This window comes from Tetrao urogallus (genome assembly GCF_951394365.1).
Source record: "Tetrao urogallus genome assembly, chromosome: 2".
Classification (NCBI taxonomy): domain Eukaryota; kingdom Metazoa; phylum Chordata; class Aves; order Galliformes; family Phasianidae; genus Tetrao; species Tetrao urogallus.
The window spans coordinates 11910770-11935690 of record NC_136814.1 but is presented as its reverse complement, the minus strand read 5'-3'; the positions used below and the strand labels follow the sequence as shown (position 1 = coordinate 11935690).

General features: G+C 37.8%; 1 protein-coding gene across 4 annotated transcripts in view; it reads right to left on the bottom strand.

The window, feature by feature from the left end:
• CDC42BPA (CDC42 binding protein kinase alpha) overlaps positions 1-24921 on the bottom strand; it is a gene marked incomplete at both ends in the record, with an annotated part of 150362 nt that overhangs the window by 24589 nt on the left and 100852 nt on the right. For 2 of the 4 annotated variants that reach the window (XM_079550159.1, XM_079550160.1), the window contains 10 exons: positions 278-414; positions 1139-1244; positions 2116-2196; positions 2847-2966; positions 6481-6519; positions 10994-11070; positions 13168-13259; positions 15200-15348; positions 15688-15793; positions 23769-23893. In XM_079550159.1, the coding sequence (XP_079406285.1) occupies positions 278-414; positions 1139-1244; positions 2116-2196; positions 2847-2966; positions 6481-6519; positions 10994-11070; positions 13168-13259; positions 15200-15348; positions 15688-15793; positions 23769-23893 (1032 nt within the window). Of the gene's footprint in view, positions 1-277; positions 415-1138; positions 1245-2115; positions 2197-2846; positions 2967-6480; positions 6520-9757; positions 9806-10993; positions 11071-13167; positions 13260-15199; positions 15349-15687; positions 15794-23768; positions 23894-24921 lie in introns of all 4 variants that reach the window. The other 2 variants (XM_079550162.1, XM_079550161.1) reach the window with 2 other exon arrangements.

Here is a 24921-nt window from a genome sequence, read left to right as displayed (position 1 = left end):
ATAAATTCTGATCACCTCTCTGTAACTTTGTGTGCAAAGATTAAACTTACAGTACAAAAATCACAGGACCATAGGTTGGAAGGGACCTTAAAAACCATTGATGTCCAAGCCCCTCCTGTAGACAGGGTTGTCAACCTTCAGAACAAGCTGTCCAGAGCCCTATCCAACCTGGCCTTAAATGCCTCCTCAAAAATTGCAATTCAATAATTAATAGTTTCACTCCAGAAAGCAAAAAAATTTAACTTAAGTGTCCCAAGTGCAGCCACCTGATACTTACTCGGACATGTCCTTCATAAGCTGTTCCTATACCTTTCTGAGGATCTATTCCCAAAGGGCCCTTAGTCTGTTCAGGAGGGATTGGACACACTGCAGGGGCCTTGTCTGCACAGGTCACGTGGCAGGAGAATCCACACACTTGTAAAGAGGAAAAGGAACAAATGGGTTTAATGGTTATTTCCTGCAATGCAAAAGCTATCATTATGATGACAACATAACACTTGGTTTTTTTGCTAACAACCAAATATTTGTACTGAATTTTGCTACACTGAGACAGAAATGTAAATTCATGCACATGGTCTGGTATGATCTGAATTCAGAGCTGTGTAGTTTCAGAGCTGTACAGCTAAGGTCTGGTTTCATTCAAGTAAGAAAAATTAGAAGTTCATATTGAAATAATTTCCCTATGATTTTTTTTCCAGGCCCATCTCTACTAGTAAACAAAAAGCTGGCAACTCTACTAAGTGATGTATGTTATTCTGTGAATATACAAACCTAGTGCAAATCAGTCCTAGAAAGAAACAAAATTGGTACTAAATAGAAAAACTGCCTTACACAATGACCTCACATAAGCAAGGCTTCTGTCAGCACACTTAACCACTGACTGTGGCCCTGTATTGCTATTTTAAATAAACTCAACTGAACTCTTCTGCCACCAACCAGAATTAGTATTTCACCAGATAACTTGGTAATCTTTTCATGAGATGTTCAAAGTATTTGACTTCCACTATTAGAAGATGGCATCATATGCATATATTCTGTCATTCATAATGTGAATAGAAGACACCTGCACTCTTGCACAACATTCATTGAACAATCTGCATCTGTATGAATTTCGGTTCCCATTTCCTGCCTTACTTACCTTCACAAGTGCAGCCCTGTCTTATTAAACCAACCATCAGAGATGTGCATTGATTGCATTTTGTTGGAGTATTAAACGATTTCACTACAAACTGGTGGGCTTTAGGCTGTGAAAAAAGCAGAAAAGGATGTTAGTACCTGCAGTGCTTCTGAAGAATAGTTATTTTTTCACAGACATAAAGGTGTTTGCTGAAGATCTAAGCTCATAGCACAGCACACTGTTCAAGCAAAACATTTGCAAAAATACAATGATGTGCACAGTTAAGTCTGTTTTGCGTGATTCCACGTGCACACACATAATATTTTTAATCTCTCTAGTAAGATGTTGTCAATAGGCCAACTGCAAATTAATTTCAACAACTGACATAAAATCAGCTTTTATACGGGCAAAAGCCAGAAAACAGAAAAAATTAAATTCCTTCTCCCAGTGCTGCAGTGCTGAATGTTGTTTTCACTCCATGTTGCTTACCAAAAAATTCCCCCAAATCGAAGGTTTCATTTTAGGCTCAGTCTTTGCCCTTTGGAATATAATTTTCTAAGGCCAATCTTTAGGCCAACCTGAGACTGTCCCATAGTGACATGGATTTTACTGTATGCAGAGGATGGAGGCAGATTAGTCACATAGATGCTGGAAAACAGTCTCCCTTGGAAATCTTTTTTCCTTTCATATTCTGGTTCATTTATGTCTTTCTGAAGTTCAAACTCGTAACCAAATACATTAACATATTGATAATTCATATCAATGTGCAATAGAATCAAATATAATAATCAAATGGCTGTGTGCTGTTAGGCTGGAGCTGTAAGTCTGAACTGTAAGTCGTCAACACCACATAACGTAAAATAAGAATCGTGCTGTTAAATTTTAGAAAGCAATCAGCTTCTGCACTAAGAGAGCTCTCTCGAGACCCTTGAAGCTGTGGCCCAGGGGTGATATTTTTTCCCTTACAATACAAAACTCACGGACACATGACTGAATACCTTTGGTGCAGAGAGTCCCGATCCAATATATGCTGTCCGCATGGTTGGTGTGTGAATTGACCGAGGAGGATGATCTGTAACCTGGATTAGTCCCCAAAAGATCAAAATGACATCAAATACACACTATCAAAGACTGCTTGAACAAAATAAAAATATTACAATCTGCCATCTGCTCCATCCCCAGATATACAAGCAAAGAAACCAAACTGACTAACAAAGTATGAACACAGGAATACACATCTTGTCATTAAAAAGATGTGCGATTTTCATTTCTTAAATGTCTAAAATTATTTTGCATAATCTCCATTTGATTATTTTCTAGCACAAAATAATCAGCAAATGTAATCTTTTAAGAGGGAAAGGGGATACTTTATTACAGTTGCAGAGACTTGCCAGTATTTTGTACTGGTAAGACTTTCAGCAAGGCTCCATAACATGCTCTTATGAAGTGCAATACATTAACTTTGCACCAATATTTTTGAAGTATTCATAGTTAAGAATACATTATGAAGAGAGATTGTATCTAGTAACTGATTTTGCAGTCCCCATCCTCAATCAACTAACCAGATGTATAAGGTCCCCTACATACAGCTCACTGCTCATGCAGCAGAAGGCTGTTTACAAGGTCCTATACAGTCTCTGCAAAATGATGAGTTTAGTTCTAAACAAAAAGACTTGCTAGAGCAATTTTTATATGAGTACTCCTTAAACAAAAAGTCAACTCCCAGTACCTCGATTGGTTCAATTTCACTAGCTGTAGAAGGAGACCTTGATCTTGAATGGAGGTGAGACTTGCTATCTTCATCCCGTGATGGCGTATTGGATAACGTGAAGTTCTCAACTGAATCAATCTAGGAGAATAATTCCAGAAAGAAAAAAAATAATCAAAGGCATCACTAAAACAGAGTTCTTGATTCTTACCAAAATAAGATAAGGAAGCAGTAGAATTCCTAAGAGAGAACTGAGAGAGAAAAAATCAGTTTTAAGCGACTTCTTAATCAAGCTACAAAATTACAACAAAAATTACTAACTATGAATACATTATGGCTTTGGATGAAAGGTGAACACATGCATAAGATCTGCTAGTTCAAGGGCCTGAAAAATACTCAAGCAGATTTGTAATTCAGCACTTTTAAAGAATATTTCCTAATTGCAACTCTTTTTTGTCAATCAGTAAGAGAGATCTGTTAGGAGTGAATTCCCATATAGCCTATGAAAATCACTGCAACCGTATTTAGAATAAAATTAGAAGAAAAAGTAGAGCAAATAATGCATCTCCTTAAATCAGTGCTTCACGGAGAATTCAGGTTTTTTGTACTCCATCTGAACTACAAAAAAAGGAAAATAACTATTAGGAATATAGTTTCTCCAGTGGGCTGTTTTCCTAGACTTTGACATACAATGAAACTAAGCCAAACACAGAATTATACTGACAGCGTAGTATGCATGTTCCTCTGAAAGTAATGCCTCTTATTTATTTCCATGGAAGCCACAACAGATACAAAGAGCACAACAATGCGGTTTGATAGAGCACATGCTCAGCTACAAAAGACTCTTTTTCAGCAGTCAGCACCACCAGCTCTGCATTTTCACCAGCAAGGCACAAGACTCTGCATGCTGTGCTTGTAAAAATCTGCATTAGCAGAGGTGACCTCTACTGTCACTGCCACCACCATCCACAGCCTCACCGTGCTCACATCCATTGTTGGGTCTCCATAAACATTCAGCAAGCATTGATGAATGTCAATGGGTGCCATTTTTTTTCTGCATCATGGAACTCAAGGACACCCCTTTGCTCCATGCACACTTCCATGTCAGATGCCAATTTGTTACAGAGGCTGCCCCTCTGCTGCCATCTGTTGCACAGCAACAAAATGTAATGGAATATTGGTGGGAAGGTTCAATCTCCGTTGCCATCCCACCAACATCTGCCTCTGATGTGGTAGGCCAACATAATAAAATAGGAGACATTACTTTTGGAGCAGCCCTTATATGAGTATGATTTGATGTCCTATAAAACAACTTTAGAGTCTTTAAGAGAATGCAAAATTCTTCATTGAAAATATGACATCTCCACATCAAAGTTTTCTTCGTTAATTTCAATTTTATGATTAAAGTGAAATGAGGATGCTTTTCTCTCCTACTAATAAAACTAAAAGCTGGAGGCCTACAGATGGCTCCACTACCTGTTGGGCTTTTCTGAAGCAACATTATCAACTGTTAATCATTGCTAAGGATTTGGCTACTTTGTGCACAAAATAAAATCTGCAGCAACTTTTACAGATATATTTGAATATTCCAATTATTTTTTTTCCTCATTTGTCACTGACATCACAATAGGAATTCCAAAAACTTTACTGCTTTGTGTGTATAAAACATAACGCCAAGCCAATCTTATACATGCATACACTGTTCTCAAGAAATTAACCATGGTAGTGAACAGGTGCAGATGAAGCTCTCTTGTTGTTTGGTTGTTTTTTTGTTTATTTTTCAATTGTAGTGAGTTAAGTTTAATGGCTTCTTTGCCATAGCCTTCAAAAAAAAAAAAAAAAAAAAAAAAAAAGGCTCATCAGCTTAATCAACACAGGCATACTAAGATGCATCTTCTCTCTGTAGTGAGAACAGACTTTCTCACCATGCAGTACACCTGTTTTCCACACACAGATCATGTATCTCAAGCACTGAGGCAAAAAATAGCAGTAAAGCAAACATTCTGAACACTGATTTATCGGAAGCAAATTATAATTGGAAGCTTTACCCAGCATCAGAAGCACTTATGAATCCTTAGACAAATTGAGTTAAGTATTTTAAACTTTTTTTTTTAAATAAATAAATAAAGCCTAAAGATGTGATAACGTGACATGTAAACTGTCTAACCTCAAAAAATCTAGCTACTTCTTAACAGCCTTATTTAAAAAATAAACCCAGTGAGTAACCACTGGAAAATTTTTCATAGCAAGAAGCAGATGTTCCTTGTCTTCTGTAAGTTAAGTCCAGAGATCATATCTATAATTGCATAAACATTTCCACATACTCAGAAGGTCCTCCCTTCAAAGTAGCATCTGCATACCAAACAATTTTCGCGGTGTCTGTTAAAAACTTTGGTACCAGGATAATAATAAATGATGGAACTATTCTGGAATGTCCTACAAAGCCTTTGTGGAGCAAAATCAACTGCTGAACTAGTTACAGATCTATTTTTACTTAGCTTATGAACATAAAAAGCCCACAAAACAGACAGAAACCTGATCTACTATTACTGAGTTTGAAGGGAATTTAACCACCAACTTCACTGTAGAAACAGAGCCATAAGCTGTAATGCTGCAGTAATCTTCAGGTTCTTTACTTCAATGAGAAGAAAGTTACAGAAGCAACTGAACTCAATTTAAGTGGCTCATATTAACATCACTAAAATTAGTTTTAAACCAAGATTAGGAAAACAACATTTCAGATCAAATTGTAATAGCCTTGTTGGCTTCCACCACTCTGTGTTTGGTGGGCTACACAACGTCACCTGCGAAGGCCTGAGCCAAAGTTGACTACTGTGCAAACATATCTGAACTGGAGCCACAGTAGGCAAAAGCAAGCAGTTACTGTAAGCTTGCCTTGAACACAGACATGTGTGCTTTGATTTACATATTTAAGGTAAATATTGGAGCTGTGTGTATCATAGTTTATTGAAAATTCATTTTAAATGCTGTCTATACTTTCCTGTTCCTATTATCTTCTATACAAAAAAGAATCAAAAGAAGCAATGTGAGTTCAAAATGTGCACAGCATACCTAGTACCAAAGCAGTCTGACAAGGCATGGATAACACCAGGTTTTGAATTCCACTTTGCTTTGTGAAACACCATAGCTTAGCAGACTATAACACATACAACTCTGCTTTCCTTGTATGAATTTGTCCTGTCCTCTTCAACACTCAGTTTCCCTCTTGCTATGTATCTCTGTGCTATTTTCAATCACTTGCTATGATAGGCCTCCTGAATGCCAAAATTTATCTTCTGTAGGAAACTCTTACACACACCCTCTTCAAACAGGCCCTCAATTGGCATGTTCTCATCCTGCTTATTTAACATCTCTCATCCTGCAGCAACTTGAACAGCTCTCACAATGAACTTCCACACTGAGATGAAAAAGTAGACAAAGCTACAATGATATTCCGCACATGGAAGTATTACCAAAACAAATTATCCAAAAGCTTTTAGTCCACGGCTGTAAAACAACAAAAAGCACAGCAGCAGCAGCAGCAGCAGCAAAGAGCAGCAGCAGCACAAGACATGCAGACGATCCATACATTAAACGAAGGCATGTACATGACAGGCAAAAATAAAGGGCCACACAGAGTAAGACAGCCTCTTACACGTCTGCCTTTGTTAGCTGGAATACAGGAAGGAGAGCGCTTTAACAAAGAAAGGAGGAGAATATGTTACAAAACCAAACAGTGACACGGAAATCAGCTCAGTATTCATTGCTGTATGTTTGCAGGTGTAGTTTTTAGACACACACAGACATGTTCATTTTTAAAAGTATTTTCAAAACAGTATTCTGGGGCAACAAGCGGAAAGAAACATCACAGAAAGGAACAGTTATTTTAAAGTTTGCATCTTTACACTGGACAGTAACAGTGAAACTGTAGGCTACGTTACACCAAAGCAGCAAAACTTGCAGTCAGTATATCTCTGTGTTCTGAACAAGATGAATAAGGCCATCTCCTGGAGGAGCAATATAGCCAATGTAAAGTATCATTAAGGATTATTCTAAACTTTATTACAAATGTACAGGTACAGTCAGACCACTCTACTGTACAGGACTATTTAAAAATAAAAATTGAGAACATGACTTATTCTGCTGTCTAAGATTTGTTTAGTTTAACTAAAATCCCACAGGATAATTTAAGAAAGCTATTTTTAATTCATAATGTGTTACAACAGGAAAAAATAATCTTTCACAGCAAGTGAAAAAAATTTTGCAAAGGGTAACTGGAATTCCATTTTACTATTACTAAATAATCACTGACTCAACTTTAAACAAAACAACTTGATTGCTTCCATTAGCTGGTGAGACACACAAAGATCAACCTTTATAAAAAATAAAACAAGCTCAAAACCCACTGCTCAGCAGTGCCATTATCAGACACTTCCAGGAACACAGCAGACTTCAGACCTATGTGATGCTACCAACAGCCTGCGATACACAAGGCAACAAAGATGAAGATTTAGAAGAAAGTACAGCAGAGTCACTGAGGGTGACTGCCCTCCCACCAAAATCTGAAACCTCAGACAGCAAAACCTACGTCTGCTCCTCTTCACACTCTCCCATGCACACAGCAGAAACAAGGATCATTTCTGGACACATTAGCTTCTGCAACCATGAAGATTTCAGCACTAGTTTTGTACATCTGATCAAGGATTAAGGATTTAAGGAGGAACAGCTGGAACAGCAGCGACTGTTACTCGGAGTACTGAGCTACTCATTTTCTTGCTCGGCATCTGCAGGCCACAGACAGTGAGATATCTATTTTTTAATTCTCTCCAGAGAAAACACAAAGCTATTGTTTTCCTCACTGAGGCAATTAGCATTTACTGCAATCATTCTCAGGGATAAACAAATACACTATTTGGAAGGCAGACACAGAATATGACACCTATCCAATAAATGTCAAATATAACCAGCAAGTCAAAATCAGTACTGCTTACAACCTGTCATTTTGTAATGAAGCACAGAGGGTGGAGATTCATTTCAGGCCATTGATAATATTTACTGTGGGATCCTGATGACAGAAGAGACTTTCTTGAAAACCATCCTATATTGAGTCTAACCTAAGGACTTCTAATACTTCCCTGGACTTAATTTAAGGAGCCCATCCACTTTTCAGATATGACTGAGCATAGGTTTAGCTCTCCTTGAGATGCTACAGGAAACATTCAAGGTAACTACAATCAAAAAGAGACACTGAAAAGGGAATGGAGGTCATATCCAGCAAATACTCTGCTTTTCTTTTCTTTCATGTGGGGGGAGAGGAAAAGAGCCCTGATGTGGACAGAGAGAGGAGGAGCCCCTCATTTTAAGTTCAGCCAAATATATGGACACTGAACCTACTTAATTAGCTGAACCATATTAAACCACTCATCTTGACAAGTGAACTAGGTATTAAGAATCCACGAATGAATCAAATAGTTGTCCAAGTAAAGAAGGATGCAGAATTAACTTTAAACACAACTTAATTACACTACTTTCCAGTACTAATGAGGTCAACAGACATTTCTCTTTCAAAAAAGAAAGGTAACTCAGCAGGCACTGTACTCGTCTGCAAAGCACTTTTCTCATCTTTGAACACTCAACTCTCTGGGTCTGGAGTTTCAGCAGATTTGTGAGATAACATTCTGCCCCTCTGTTAGTGAGGTTAGCCCCTCACCAGTGCAATGTACTCCTGCCCAAAGCAATTGAGAAAAAAACAGCTGTTGGATTCAGCTTGAAGATACAGCATTCGAAGTTTGATTCTGTATGCATTACATCATCCAGATGTAACATTATACACATTAATACTTGGAGCTACTCCAAAAATAAAATCTGGGTACCAAACAAGACTTCATCTGAGTGTGTGCTCCAATGTCTTCATGAATCACTGTAGGAGAGTAATAGATACTTCTTTCAGAAGTACCTTGGTATGAAAGAGCCTGCTGACACAAACTAAGCTCCTAATGCTATGGCAACATACAGAACACTTCCTTAACCCAGTAAAGGACATAAAAATTCATTTATTACACATTTTACAAAACGGGAAACTCTACCTGTCTCAACGAAAAGAGTTCTTTCAGAATTGGTGAAAGGAAATGCAATCAGTAGAATAGATCTGTATACAATACTTTTCTTGTTACATCATTCACAACAAATATTTCTAGAATAAAATAAATTATACTCCATTCTAATGCAAGTATGATTATTGTACTTTAAATGCTACACACTTTTGTATGTGTATATCAAAGAACACAGATGTACACGCACAGTATACAAAGAATGGCAATGGGTGGTTGTCCACAAATGATGTAGAGTATTTAAAGCCTCTGAGCATTTACAATTATGTGCTTATTACTTCAGCCTGGAAGAAATACAATGCAGTCAATTTTCAGCTTGTAATTTAATTTCCTTAGCAAGCAGCTAATCAGGGCAAATTTTTAAACACTGCTGTGATTAAAAATTAGCATCTCAAAAGGCAGTAAAAAGAAATCAATCAAGAAGGTCACTTCAAAGCCGAAATCAAAATTACTTCCCGCAATACAGGTTTAAAGGAAACATTTCCATTGAAGTGACCAGAAGAGTTTTGGAGACAACTGACAGAATGACAGGAAGCAATAGAACTAAGTGATAGAAGTATGCCAGAAATTTTAGAACTATTTTCTAAAGTAAAGACCCCAAAGCAGCTTCTCCCCATTAGAAACAACCTTCTCCAATACAGAATTATTCACATAAAGAAAACCATTTAATTCTATCTATATAGACAGGTGTAAGTATTACAGGTATAGTTCTCCACTGCACTTGCAGCATTTTATTTGACTGCATTATTGTTCAAATACCCCAAATCAATCAACTGATCTCTGTTATTGAGGGATTTACTGGTTTGAAAACCAAAGACTTACGTCATCGATAAAATCAATCAATGAGGATGAAGAAGAGGAAAAGGAGTCCTATTTTAATGAAATCAGCAAGAAAGAAAAAAAAACAAAGGAAGGGAGAGAGACAGAAAAAGAGATGGATGAAGAAAACTTCAGTATAAATAAAAATGCAAAAGTAAACAACTATAAATGACAAATTGCAAAACGTTACCCAAGTTTTCATTAATTGCCTTTCATAGACAATTAATAATCAACACATAAAATCAAATGTTTTTCTTGCATTGACTCAATAAAACAAGATTCCTACATTCCAAGAGGAATTTATTTCTAAAGTAACTTATAAGGGAAATCATTTAAAAAAGAAATGAAAAAAAAGCGTTAATTATGCATTATGAGACAACAATGGAATAATGAATACACAATAAAAAGCAAGTTAATTTTGGAAGATTAATAGCATCAGGAATGTCTTTTGTAGCTAAATATGATCTTGTATATGTATCAGGAAAAAAAAGATTTTACAACAAATATATAACTGTGAAGGTGGTGTGTTGTCCCCGTGAAGGTGGTGTGTTGTCCCCACTGAATTTAGTTTGACCAGTATTTCACCCTGGCTGCTTTTCTCTAAAGAAAAACGATGCACTGTTGGCTGTTGATTAAAACAGAAGATAAGAAATGCATTGTGTTGTTTCAATTTTCCACATCCATACTTTCTACCTAAACTGGTCTCTATTCTAAAAGCAACAAAGGAATTAAAGAGATTTATTTTTTAGGAATATAAATTCTGTGGAGAGGAAATGAACAGCAATTATCTGGGTTTTAGAAATCTGTGAATGAAAATGAACAAACAATGAAAACATCCTAATAAATATCAACCACTTCAGTATCAACCACTTCACAGAATGCAATCAAGGATTATTTGCATACTTTCATGTTTACAAAACCAGCATTCACATTACTTAGCATTATTCTGAACACGTACCAAAGTCATTTGAGCACCTTTGCTTTACGTGTTTGCTATGATATTAGGAAAATTTCTGCATTCAGCATTTTAGAGAGAATTCGCTATGATTATTAAGCGTTCAAGAGAAGACAGCCAGCACTGCAAACGACGAGCAATATTCACATACTGTTGTATACAAGTAAATACAGGATAATATCATTAAAACAGTAACAAACTCTCAGCAAGCGTGTATTCTGTATAAAACAGCAATAGTAAAAAGTTTCACTGACAACTGAGAGAGCGAACAGCTTTACACTTACTTCAAATTGATCCAGAGCAGAGGTAGGCGCATTCAAAAATGCCAAGAAAGAATTCTGTGAGTCTTGGTGCTTTACACCTAGAAAACAGCAGCAGGTTTTTAAGCTAAAGAAAAGCGACCATTTTATGGAGGACCTTTGCCTTGCTGCATTTTGGGTTTGGGAATCCACCTCAGACAGCTACATTTGTTTAAAGCAATTGTCATGTTTGGTCTGTTTTTCACAGTAAAATCTTTTTTTAATAGATATACACCCACTAAAGCAAGCAACAAATGTTTAATTAGCCTTTTCCAAGCTAGGATGCGTGTGGTGTGAACTGAGCATGAAACCACACTTATGCGTGCCTTCTGTGCAATACACAAGTTTCTGATGCACTTATGGCCATCTCCAACATGCACTGAATCATACAGGTTTAACCACTAACACAGCAGGTGTCACCCCTGCTCTGCCTGCACATTGGACAGTCTGCTGTGGCAAGACTGTAGATAAAAGCAGTGAGATTCAACAAAAAGCACACAAAACATGCTGTTTGGGAATACATGGTATTTTCAAATAATACAGTTTTTATATAAATACACTGAAATCCTAGAAAAAGACTAAACAAAATTCTCTGATAACCTACTTCCTATAGAATCATTTTTGTAATCATTTTCCCCACCCTTCTTGGTTTCTGCAATGCATTTCTCAAGAGCAAAAGATGGTAGAAATCAATCTACATGTACAAGAAAGTTAGTCTACCATGGAATATTGACTGCAGCTGAATCCTCAACATAAGGAATGATTGAGACAACTACACAGTTCTTCTTACAAGGGAGAATCAAGTCCAAAAGATAATAAGGATGTTGAATTAAGGTATATTTCTATAAAAATATTTGACTAATTACAGTAGAATCTTACACATTTACTTCTGGAAACACAATAGTTAATACTCCTTTTTTTCTTCTTTTTTTTTTTTAAAAAAAAAAAAAAAAAAAAGAAAAGAGCAAGTGTTTATCTCCATTTCCACAAAAATAAGGTATTAAGACTAGAAAAAATACAAGATGAAACATTAATTACAAGCCCTTAACAGATTGTTTCATGGAAAGATAGATTTCAGAAGTAGGGTAACTATGGACAATTTTTAAAAAATATTTTCAAAAATATAAATCTAAAAGTAAAAGCTAGATGTGACAAAACATTAATGTCCCCACTCAGCAGTATAATCCTGATCTTAGCACTAACATCAAGATGAAAAATTAACAATTCCCTAAGTGGTATTTGCTAATCAGCGCCAGTGATTTCTGAACATTTTGTGCAGGTTTATATCCTTTTTACCAGTCAGCCAACACTTGGAGGCCTATATATGGAAACAGATGTTAACTACAACACGTTATTGGCTGTTATGACAGTAAACAACATTTGAAATCTCTATGCAGCAACTGTTGCTCAAATTTTGAAACTCAAGTTCAAGCAGTTTCCTACAAAAAATCTGGTAATCCCTTTTGGTCTGAAAAATCACTTCTTCCCACTTATAAGATACAAATATTAGAGGTACTACAGGAACTGTAAAGAATCAGCCAAATCATTAATCTTACCTCAATGAATTTTTTTCATTTCAGACTTACTAAAAGTCTCTTCTCTAATGCAAAACAGTTAGCAGATGCAACAGAAATCCCAGAATATTCTCTTACAACCATACCAAAGCAAACATGACCACACTGATCACTGCATGTTTACAAAGCCAATCAATGAATTCATTGAAGAAACTGATGAATGAACTGCACAGTGCCTCTGCAGCTGTTTTCCTTCTTATGGGCCTCAAATGTTCATAAACGAAAAATACAGTGATTAGTGCTAAAGTCTAAATACCTTTCATTCATCAAAGATGGGAAACAATTACAAAAAAAATCCATTCTTTCAGCAATTTTCTGGCAGTCAAATACCATACATATGCCAAATAAAAGTACTACAACTCCAACATGGATATTATCTTACTCGTTCAAGTGTATCACCAAAGCTGTTACAAATACACATGAGCAAATTCAACTGTGGGTACATCTCACCATGCAATAGCTGTGCTCACATTTTGTATGCCAAAGTTTCCTGGTATCATATTTTAGAGAAAAGACGACACTTAATTGATAAGATGTACCCACAAATGTGAAATATGTTATTTAGTTGGATATCAGTTGCCATACCCTTTTCTGATCTAAGTTCTTCCGTCTCCTTCTTCAGCCTTTCAATATCGGACAACAGTTCCAAGTTCTTCTTCTCAGATTCTTGCAATTTACTTCAAAAGAACACAAACAAAAATCCTTTGTAAACATTGAGAACCAATGTTACAAATCACTCTTTATTCATCTTTGCACGTTATGTGGACTACTGCTCAGTTAAAAATCAATGCCCAGCAAGCTGCATGATCTCATCAAATGCAAGAATGAACTCAGAAGCCACTTTGGACCTCTTCAGTGAGGTATCTTAAAGAAGCAGAACAGGCATTAATTGCCCTTGTTTAACCATTAGGTAGGGTCACATCTCTAATGTATGAGTAATTGTGTGAGCCTGTATCCTGTGGATAAGGAAAAAAAAAAAAAAGACCACATGTACTTACAAACTTATAAATAGAGTTTTTATTTTGTTCATTCATAGTATCTCTGATACTAATAGATCATGTATAACAGTTAGCTGTTTCAGTTCTTTCTGACTCAGCACTCCTCATCCTTGCTGATCAAAGAAAACCGTGGCATTCATATTTTTACAGGATCTACACCACTGCCTATCATCAGGTTACCTGGTGTGAAAACCTCCCAGATAAGTGGAAATGGTATTCCCACTTCACAGATACCTCAGCTCTGTCTAAACTACTTCCTAAAGCTGCAAAACAAGCCAGTGCCCCACAGATACGATGCAAGAAAAATTCTTCATTTTGCTTGTATTTGAAATTCTTACATCACATCCTACCCCTTCTCTGCTAGGAGCTGTTTCCATGCTTTGTATTGCCCTTTTACGTGTTTAGCCACTGCATGATGACAGAAATGCTCCTATAAAAAAGTACTTCTATAGAGAAAGAAGGAACAGAATGTGTGTGACTCTAAGAGAAGGCTCAGAAGTCATATTTCAGCTTAAGCACCTACTTTAACCTACACCAACTCAAAGGACTAGCACTGCAATACTTCAATGAGATTTGTTATTTGGAAATGTAACTTCTATTACATCATAGTGCAGGACCAATTTTCTTCTCATGGCATACTTGCAATGCTTTAGCTTAAGTCAAATTACAACATATGGCAGGAGGCATGCAAACAGTACGTATTTTGTACTTCACCTACTACGCCTCTTTGCTTAACAAAGTTAATGCTTGTAGAAGGAATTGAAACCACAGCTAAAGGAATTCATGCCTACTTTTTCATCAGAATTCAGCTATAATCATTAGTAGTAGTGCAAGCTTGTTCTTAAACATGCCTTAAACAGAATTCTCTTGTAGGCTCAGAAAAATCTCATGTTCCGTATTTGATTTCTGTCCAAACTAGCAAAGGAAACAACAGGTACAAGTTTCAGTGGTAAATGCTATGACAAATGCTATCATCAAATTTGTGTTTGCAGGGTTTCAAGAAGTTTCATCAGTATTAGATTTTAGGCGCCACTGATCTGAACTAAATTTAAGCTAGAGACCTAGAAATTTAATGTCTTGGGACTAGTTCCCCACTTCAGTCATACGCCCTACTTGAAATTTTATAATTTAAGTTAAAACAAAAAAACAAACAAAAAACAAAACAAAACAAATAAAAACACACACACACACACACACACAAAAAAAAAAACCTCAAAAAATGGATCCAAGGAACAAGAGCATTCATAATCTCCTACAAGCACATACTGTTGCTGTGCAAACCAATACACAATAGTAGGTTTCTTTTCTTTTTAGAATGAATCCGTACAGCTATCAATACAATGGATAAGAATAAATTTGAACTGGTTACTAAACTAGGAGACATTACATTATTGAAAACAAAGTGTCCCCTTTGAATGTTGTCAACATTCCAAAACTCCAAAGAAAGCTTCCAGCTGCTTGCGCTATAAAGACAGATATCTTTTTTTTTCACATTCAGATATAAGAAACCAGCATCATTCATCATCAAATTTTGACAGAAAATGTAAATTAAACGATGATACACTAACGCTCTCTGGTAGGAATCCAAGAAAGTTTTCCATAGAACAATTCAGTCTTACCACTCTGTAGAGATACAGGAAGCCTTGACTTTATTCAACTCATCTTGAATAGCCTGTTTGGCTCGGATTTCAGCATCAAGAGCTGACTGCAGTTCCAACCTTGCAGACATATCTAGCTTTGCAAAACGGCGCATCTTCCAGGGCATGTCCTAGTGAAAAATGATAAAATGATTCAAATGACCACTATGAAGGACAGGCAGAAGTGAAAGACTTCAAGCTTTCCATGCAGCATAGTACACATTTCCTTCAACAAATTAATATATGATTAGAAAGTAGCTACTTCAAGAATATTGTAGAAAAAAAATACATGATGTGATAAACAATAAATTTGCTAGTCAGTTATTCAGAAGGGGAGCTCTAGAGAAGTTTAGCTTTTGACTAACACAGCCTCTACAGAAAGAATATTATTACTGCAGCTAAAACTATCAAATGACCATTACCATTTTTAAACAAAGAAAACATCTGATATGCAGAATGATAAGTCTTACTGTAGCTCTTGCACCCAAGCTGGAGTTCCTCAGGGCCTCTAGTTCTTCTGTCATTTTAGAGGCCAAGGCTTGAAGATAACCTCGAGCATCTTTTTCATCACTTACCCTAGACAATTACATTAGAAGAAAAATGTTTTAACTAAACAATCTAAACAAAAAATAAAATTCTCTTCATTTTTCTTAGAGTACTGACACAGGCTAAGACAGAACCCCAACTTAAGTCCCTGCAAGAGGAAGGTAAGCTAGCATCCAAACCTGAGGAACTGCACTGACATACAAGATGAGGGAAAGTGGATCCTCATCTCTGCTCAGAGCAGAAGGAAGAGCCTCCCTTTGGCCCCCGAACTGCCCCTATACAACACGTATGAGGCTCAGGATGGAAAAAAAGAAAGGTCATGGCTAACAGTCAAGACACAGGAAAAGAAATATGCTTAATGTTGGTAAAACTTGTTGAAGGTGCACTCAACTCCACTGTCAATGTCACTGATGAAGACAGTACTGAGTATTGGTCCCAGCACTGAACCCTGAGGGACCACCTGTCACTGATCTCCATCTAGACAATGGATTTGTAGACTACCATTGTCTTGCGCTATCTTGCAACAAGTTCCTAATCCACTGAGCATTCCTCCCAACAAACTGATACGTTTTCAGTCCAGAGAGAAGGGAGTTAGGAGAGACAAATGCCTCACTGAACTCCAGACAAATGACATCAGTGGCTCTTCCCTTGCTCACTAATGCAGTTACGCCATCATAAAAAAACACTAGGTTAGTCAGGCAGGACCTGCTCTTGGTGAAGCCATGGTGGTGTCATGGTTTTATGATTTTTGGTTATCAATATTCCACACCATAGCATCATGTAATGCACTGGGGGTTTGACTGCTGATGATCAAGTTCCAGGTGCCTGTTCGGAGGAAAAGAACTACATTTCCCCAGGGGCTTTGCAGTCAGCGAGGAGATAGAACTCCTGGCAAGGTCACCAGATGCTCTCTTCACAGAATCACAGAATCACAGAATCACAGAATCACCCGGGTTGGAAGGGACCTCAAGGATCATGTAGTTCCAACCCCCCTGCCTAGCAGGGCCACCAAACATACACATTTAGATCAGGTTGCCCAGGACCCCGTCCAACCTGGCCTTGAACACATCCAAGGACGGGGCATCCACAACCTCCCTGGGCAGCCCGTTCCAGGGCCTAACCACTCTCCTCGTAAAGAACTTCCCCCTAACATCCAACCTAAATCTTCCCTCCTTCAACTTGGATCCATTTCCCCTAGTCCTGCTATTGTCAGCCCTTATGAAGAGTTTACTCCCCTCCTGGGTGTAGGTTCCCTTCAGGTATTGATAGGCTGCAATGAGGTCGCCCCGCAGCCTTCTCTTCTCCAGGCTGAACAAGCCCAACTCCCTCAGCCTGTCCTCATAGGGGAGGTGCTCTAGCCCCCTGATCATCTTAGTCGCCCTCCTCTGGACCCTTTCCAAAATCTCCATGTCTTTCTTGTACTGAGGGCTCCACACCTGGACACAGTACTCCAGATGGGGCCTCACAAGAGCCGAGTAGAGAGGGACAATCACTTCCCTGTCCCTGCTGACCACCCCTCTCCTGATGGAGCCCAGGATCCCATTTGCCTTTCGAGCTGCCAGAGCGCACTGCTGGCTCATGTTGAGTCTCTCGTCCATCAGGACCCCCAGGTCCTTCTCTGCCGAGCTGCTCTCAAGGACCACTCCTCCCAGCTTGTACGGGTGCCTGGGGTTCTTCCGGCCCAAATGCAAAACCTTGCACTTTGCCGTGTTGAACCTCATTAGGTTCACCCGAGCCCAGCTTTCCAGCCTGTCGAGGTCCCTCTGAATGGCATCCCTTCCTTCCACCGTATCAACCGCACCACTCAGCTTGGTGTCGTCAGCAAACTTGCTGAGGGTGCACTCAATTCCCTCATCGATGTCATTGATAAAGATGTTAAAGAGCACCGGTCCCAAGACAGACCCTTGGGGGACACCACTTGTTACCGGCCTCCACCTGGACATAGAGCCATTGACCATCACCCTCTGTCTGCGGCCTTTCAACCAATTGCTTATCCATCGGGTCGTCCACCCATCAAATCCACTTCCCTCCAATTTGGAGATGAGGATGTGGTGGGGGACCATGTCAAAGGCCTTGCTCAGGTCCAGGAAAATGACATCGGTCGCCTTCCCTTCGTCCACCAATGCCGTCACTCCATCATAGAAGGCCACAAGATTAGTTAGGCATGACCTTCCTTTGGTGAAGCCGTGCTGGCTGTCTCGGATCACATGCTCATTCTTTATGTGATCGAGCATGTTGTCCAGGAGGATCTGTTCCATGATTTTCCCAGGCACGGAGGTGAGACTCACCGGCCTGTAGTTCCCCGGGTCCTCCCTGCTCCCCTTCTTGTATATGGGAGTGACGTGACCCTTCCTCCAGTCGTCCGGGACCTCACCTGACAGCCACGACTTCTCAAATATGATGGAGAGCGGCTCGGCAACCACCTCAGCCAGCTCCTTCAGGACCCTGGGATGCACGCCATCCGGCCCCATAGACTTATATTCATTCAGTCTAAGGAGGCACTGTCGGACTTGCTCTGCCCTTACAGTGGGGAGGGATTTACCTCCTTGGTCCCCACATAGAGGTTTGGGGATGCTTCTCTGATGATCTCTTCTTTGCCTGCTCTTCTTCGCCTGCGCTTCTCCGTCTGCTCTGCTCCATCTGCTTCTCTTCATCTGCTCAACTGGACTGCACTTCTCACCTCAGCGTTGCGGTGAGGCCTATCCACCTTTCAGACACGCTCTCTCTCTCATTATATTTTGCTGATACTATATTTAGTTTGTTTCTCCTCAGATCGTTGCCTCTGTTTTCAATTATTTTGGGGTCCCCTGTTTCCCTCTTCCAGAGGCGTGGATCCATGGATCCCTCTGCCCTGCTGGTCACGGAACCGGGCCAAACCAGCCATAAACCGCTGACAGCTGGTTATTCATATCACCTCCCCCTCTTCCATGTGCCTTAGCATAGCTTCCAGGAGGATCAGCTCCATGATCTTCCCTGGCACAGAGGTGAGGCTGACAGGTCAGTAGTTCCCTGGGTCATCCTTTCTACCCTCCTTAAGAATGGCTGAAGCATTGCCTTTTTTCCAGCTTCTCCTAGTGACCTGTCTGCAGAAAGGGATTTCTCCTCATTGCATATAAAGCAACACAAATTTCTCTTGTTGATTTTACACAGTGAATATGGAAATGGTGCAATTTGAATGTCTGCCATTAATTAATGAAAATAATATAATGCTTCAACAAAGTTCTACAGATAGCAAGCCAGAGTGGAGCTCTCACTTTGAATTGCCATGGATTTGGGAGGAACAGAAGAGCTCTATCATAGTAAAAGCTACAGAGTAAATACCTACAGGTAGTAGTGACTTCTGGGTCTGCAATTTAAGATTTATTTAAGGAAGAACGCTTTAATCAGAGAAGCTAGAGACTACTTGCCACAAAACTCCCACCCAACGTGGAAAAGTTAAGAACTTAATCATTCTGTAAGCTTTATCTTCTTTGTCTCTTGCTTACAATTTAGTTCAATGGGTAAGAAGGAGACTTAAAAACAAAACTAAACTAAAAACCATCTCCTGATTCCATTTATGTCAGTGTGATAGTTTTGACATGAATGGGTTAGCAATTTCCCAAGGTATACGAGGACTCAATGGAAGCAGACTATCAACTTTCTAACATTCCATATGTAACCCATTATGATGACTAGATGAGAAGATCCTGTCCTGTACAAACCATTTATGATACAAGAGTAGGCAAAAGGTGCAGTAATCAGCATAAGAAGCCTACACATGACAAAATGGATACTAAAAAGAACAAAGTACAAGTGGGAACAGAAAGATTCACTTCCCATGTTAGAAAGAAAGTTGTTTGTTTTTACAAAAATCGATGCCATGTTTAAGCAGACTCTTTAGTGTATTAAAGAATTAATAGTGCAATTTGAAGTACAAACGGTGTTGTTGTCCACTAGATGGCAACATTTTCTCCAAAATGATTTACATATTGATCAAATGCTGATTTCCTAAGAGCATTTGGATTTGTTCCTGTTTTGCTGGTGATTATTATGCTGTTGTAAAGCAACTGACTAAAACTAAAATTTCATTATGTACTTGGAGACATCATCATGTTAACCTTCAAATAACCACTCACAAACATCTGGTAGTTTATTTGTCATGCTACTAGGAAAGTGGGACCATCTGTGTCTGTGTCCAGAATACTTTACAACACAAAATGAATCAAGACCAAAGATTTTTATTTTTTTTTATCATTTGTTATTATTATTGTTTTTATTATTATTATTATTTGCTAAACAGAAGGGATCTTGAAGCCCTGGTCACATACCAAGCTGCATCTCATTTCATTTAAAACCTCAGGGAAGTCTGAAAGCTATCACTCGTAGTTCTCCCAAAGGTTCTCAGAGGTTTTAGATCTCTGTCTATCACTATCCTTAAAGTCTCAGCTCTTTTTCTCCCCTAATCTATTTAAAAGAAACAAACAAACCAATCCTATTTCTCTCAACTTTCAGCACTTTTCTTTGCTCTCGAACACTGAAGTTTCCCATTATTCTCCATCATTTCTACTTAATAGATGATTAATTTCTGATTTTTCCTACTTTGAACACCATGAATCTCAGAACATCTCAGGTTTTCTGCTGAATTTCCTGCAACTTCTGGTAGTTATCAAAAGTCCCATCCTACTCTAAATCTTGTATGCAATCTGTGTGTGCTTTCTTCTGAGAGCAAGCAGATTTCAAAACTCAAAGAATTTTAAAGTACTTGTGGTACTTTAAAAAAAAAAAAAATGAAATGAATAATCAGGATAATATCAACCACACTGCAGTTGGTAGAAAGAAATCTAGTTAACAAGGAGAATGATCTTCTCTGTAACAACAGCCATACCTTCTGGCCTCAGTTGAATCTAAGCTTAATGTTTCACTCTATGAGTAAATTAGGTAGGATTTAGTTCATTTTTACATACATACTCAACATACAAAGTTATTAATTTGAACTCATTATTAAAGATTCCATTTCAGTGAGTGGAGAGAAAAAGAGATTTCTACAGTATTACTTACAGGATTGTCTACCTATACAATTTTTAAAATTGGCTTATAGCCTCCCAGAGAGAGTTATAAAGTTCACATTTTTGACAAGTACTCTGGGAATCCCTACCAAGGTTTCCATGAATCTCCTCTCAGCAATAAATCAGAAATACAGTACCACGGCTATTCAGAAGTCTCTCTTTTAAAGTGACTGTGTTAACCTCACAGACAATGAATTCCTTTCCTATCTTCCATAGGAAAATTTATAGCTAACTATAAAGTCCTTAACAGCTCTTATTCTTGTCAAGAAACGATGAGTGATTTGGCCAATATAAGCATGTAATTATAGTAGCTCCATTAAAGTTGGGTGATCTGTGAGGGTCTATTGCTACCAACAATAGAATATGCAATTAAATTTTGGTTGAAGTATTTATATTAAGAAGTTGGTATATATATGGTGCCTTGGGATAATAATAGCAAAAATAAAAAAAGTTTTGTACATCTTCCATAAACAAGATGCAAGAGACCACAGTAAGAATGCAGGGAAAGCTAAAGGGAATATGACAGGTCAGCTTTATAACTTTCAGATTACAAAATTTGAAAAGAAATAAAATTCAGAAACTCACAAGGAGTTGTGAAAAGAGCAACAGTCTTAACTGCCCAAAATGTGAACTCAAAGAGTGCCACGTGAGTGCCACACGTGTCCAGAGAGAGATCTGCAAGATGGTAAAACACTCGAAGCGAAGAACGCCTTAGGCTTGTGTTACTTAATAGTAATTAATTGCATATACTGCCTCCAATCCTTCACAAATCGTGGCAGAAAAATTAAACAAGAGGACAAAAAAACATTTTAAAGGTGTTTTAAAGTACACACCCAAAATCTATATTTTGATTTAGTATTATATGAAAATCTACTAGGTGAGGAGATGCAGCTCAGAAGATCTATCGTAGTTTGTTAGCTCCCAGGCATGCTATTTCCAGTTTGAAGATGCTGTCAGGTAGGGATTGAATTTCTATGTTCTTCCAAAGAAAACACAGATGTGACTGACTAAATTAGTTTAAAAAGAATGTAGATACTTTTCTTTTCAAATGTTTACCATTATAATGGATAATAATTTATACAGCAGCCCATGTTCCACAGCAAGAAAGCTCCCAAATAAAGGACCCAGTTTCAGTATGCAGTGCTGAATTCTAACAACAGCAGAAGGACATTACCAGATCATCTGGCTAACATATGGGAAATCCAAACACAATAAGGAAGAAATGAGAGCAACTATGTCGCCTCACAATGCTGAAAAATTTTAATACAGGTGGAAAGGAATGCAAAAGGAAAATTGAGATGCATAAGGTAATTAAAAACTGAAACTAAATCATGTTTTCTATCTCCTTAATGTCCAACTGTAGTATTTTTTTCTTTGCCTTTCTTTAAACAAATTTTTAATTTTCAGCTCCATACTTTTTAAAATACACTGTACTATTGAAAGAGATTAGCAAAATGCTTTTAAGAAAGTTATTTTTGCATGTTAACTTTGTTTCATTTAGTATCTTTCGGGACGCCAAAAAAAAACAATCCTGAGCCTCTTCTCCTCCCAAGTGACATCTGATGCGTGCAAGATGCCTTATCGTGTATCTGAACTACATCAGTAGTACATCCTAAAATATTAAACACTCTCATCAACTGGAGAACGGACTTTCTTAATGGCTGTGGGTACACTTTTACATAGTGTCAAGTAAAACAATCCATATTTAATGCTGACTTGTCTTCTTCTGTAGCTCCAAACTTTTGAGTGCTTTCCAACAACGTGGAATGTAAAACAGACTTGTGTCTCTTTTAGCTTGATTTTTTTCTGAATAAATATTTCCAATCAGCTACAAACTAACAGAGTTTCAGCAAATAAATATATGTTTCTCTGATGCAGACAGTCTACTACATTTAGAGATGGGACAGACAAACCTGCACAATTGGACCTTTTAAAATTTGTCATCTCTGCTATGAATTCAATGCCTTGACACACTATGAACTTCATAAAACAGATCAGAGTTACATTATTTAATTAACAGTTTAAAACACTTCCAGAAAGCCAGAGGACAATCTTGCTTTCTTGTTATATATCACACAGTTATATTCAAAGGCAAACTTTGTGTATCTGAACAACAGAATTATACTTACAACAATCGGCATACTAAGGTTCATTAAAATAAATGTTTCTGATTCTTGCTTTGGCATAACAAGTTACATTACTTAGTTACTACACGGAGAAGAATTCAAGTAGTAAATAAAAAAAATATTCATATGCAATAATGATATCTTCACAGAAGTGGAAAAAAAGTTGAGATACAAAATGTTTTCATAGATACCAAACACTACATTATGACATACAAAGGGAACAGAGAGAAAAACAGAAACGAAGGAGAAAAATGAAAGATGTCTAGAAAGAGCAATCTCTTTCCCTCAATAGTTTCAAGTTATTCTTTTTCTCCACTTACTAGAAGTGGACAGAAGACTTCATAAGTGTAACAATCATTATTTAACTGAAGTATTATTAGAAACATCATCTGACTGGCACTGAGAGAGTCTCAAATCTTCTGCCTTTCGGCCTTGTAAAAATCACACAGAAGTTGCACTACATTTGTTTCATTCTGACACAAGCCAAGCAGATGAAGGACATTAATGCTAAGACAGAAATGCTGTCAGCCACCACTTTTTCCACGCTTGCTCCTTCTTGGAGGCGTGAGCTCAGCACATGATTCCTTTCAGCATTCTTCCACAGCCACAAGCCACACCCAACAGCCATGATCATTTTGCGCTTCAATCCTTGCATTTGAAAAGACACTTTCCTTCTTAAGGAGGAACTCAATTTTCCAGATATGGATGTTATTAAAATCTCAGGCAAAAATACAGCAGAATCCCTGACAGGTGTGGGATTTCACCTAAGCACTTGCAAGTGTCAAATACAAATGCAAAACTCAGCAACAGCCCTACCACAGACTGAGTACTCACCATTGGATGATCTCAGTAATTTGGGCCTCCCAGTGGGCCACGGACTCCTTTTTATCAGCTAGGTCTCTCATTTCTTCTTCCAGCTGCCGGTTATTCATACTCAGCCTCTCAAACATGGCGGTGAGCTGAATGAGAAATTAAACAAATTGTTAAATGTATAAGCTATTGTGACTCTCTCTCTCCACAGGCTCAGAGCCATGCATCTCTTCTCTCTCTCAGTTTATATAACTGCTCTAAAATTTGTTAACACCCATCACAATGAACAGCATGCAACAATAAAAGCCAGAATCTTTCTTCATGTATGATCTCAGCTGTGCTTAAAGGTCTTTTTAGGGACTAGAACTACATTTTTGCTCTAAAAAACAACACATCAGTTTCTAGAGAACTAGTCTCCACATAACTGTACAACTCTTAAAGGGTTTCTGTTTCACACCATATATGCGTAGAATGCTCTCTATATGAAAAAATAAATTGAAAAGGCAAAACAAAGGCACAAAAAATGTTACAGTTCAGATAAAACTACTGAATCTCTCCCTTATCTAGTAACGATGGACTATAAGGCTTAACAGATACAGCCACAAATCAGTCAGGAGATTCTCCAGGTATTTCATATTCCCGTTCTTCATTATAATCACTCGCAGACAGAAAAACTGAAATTAAATGCACATCTGTAAGTACAAAATGGAATACCTAGCAATTAACCTTCCTTGCATTCACACAGCTGTCATTCATACAAGAACCTTCTGAAAGGCAAAAGCCACAGCTAACTAATTTCTTATGGGAAACTAAAACTTCATTATGTTAAATATTCCCCAAATCAAAATGAAATTAGACATCAGATAGACTTAATAGAAAGGCGTGAAGAGGAGAATAATCTCACACGAAATGTTGCCTTTTGCATTGAAATGCATTAACAAATCAAAATGATGAACAAATATTAATTTTTAAGCTATACTTTTTTACTCCTTATGTGAATACCTAGCTACATATTTACCATTTCAATGGGCCTGATTAAAATCTGATTTAAATGTCTATTTTTTCAGTATTTCCTGCTTCTATTTTTTCTATTTAGAATATCGTATAAAATTAATCTTAGCAAACTTAAAACTCTTAGTAAAAACCACATAACTTAATACCCACCCATATATACGTA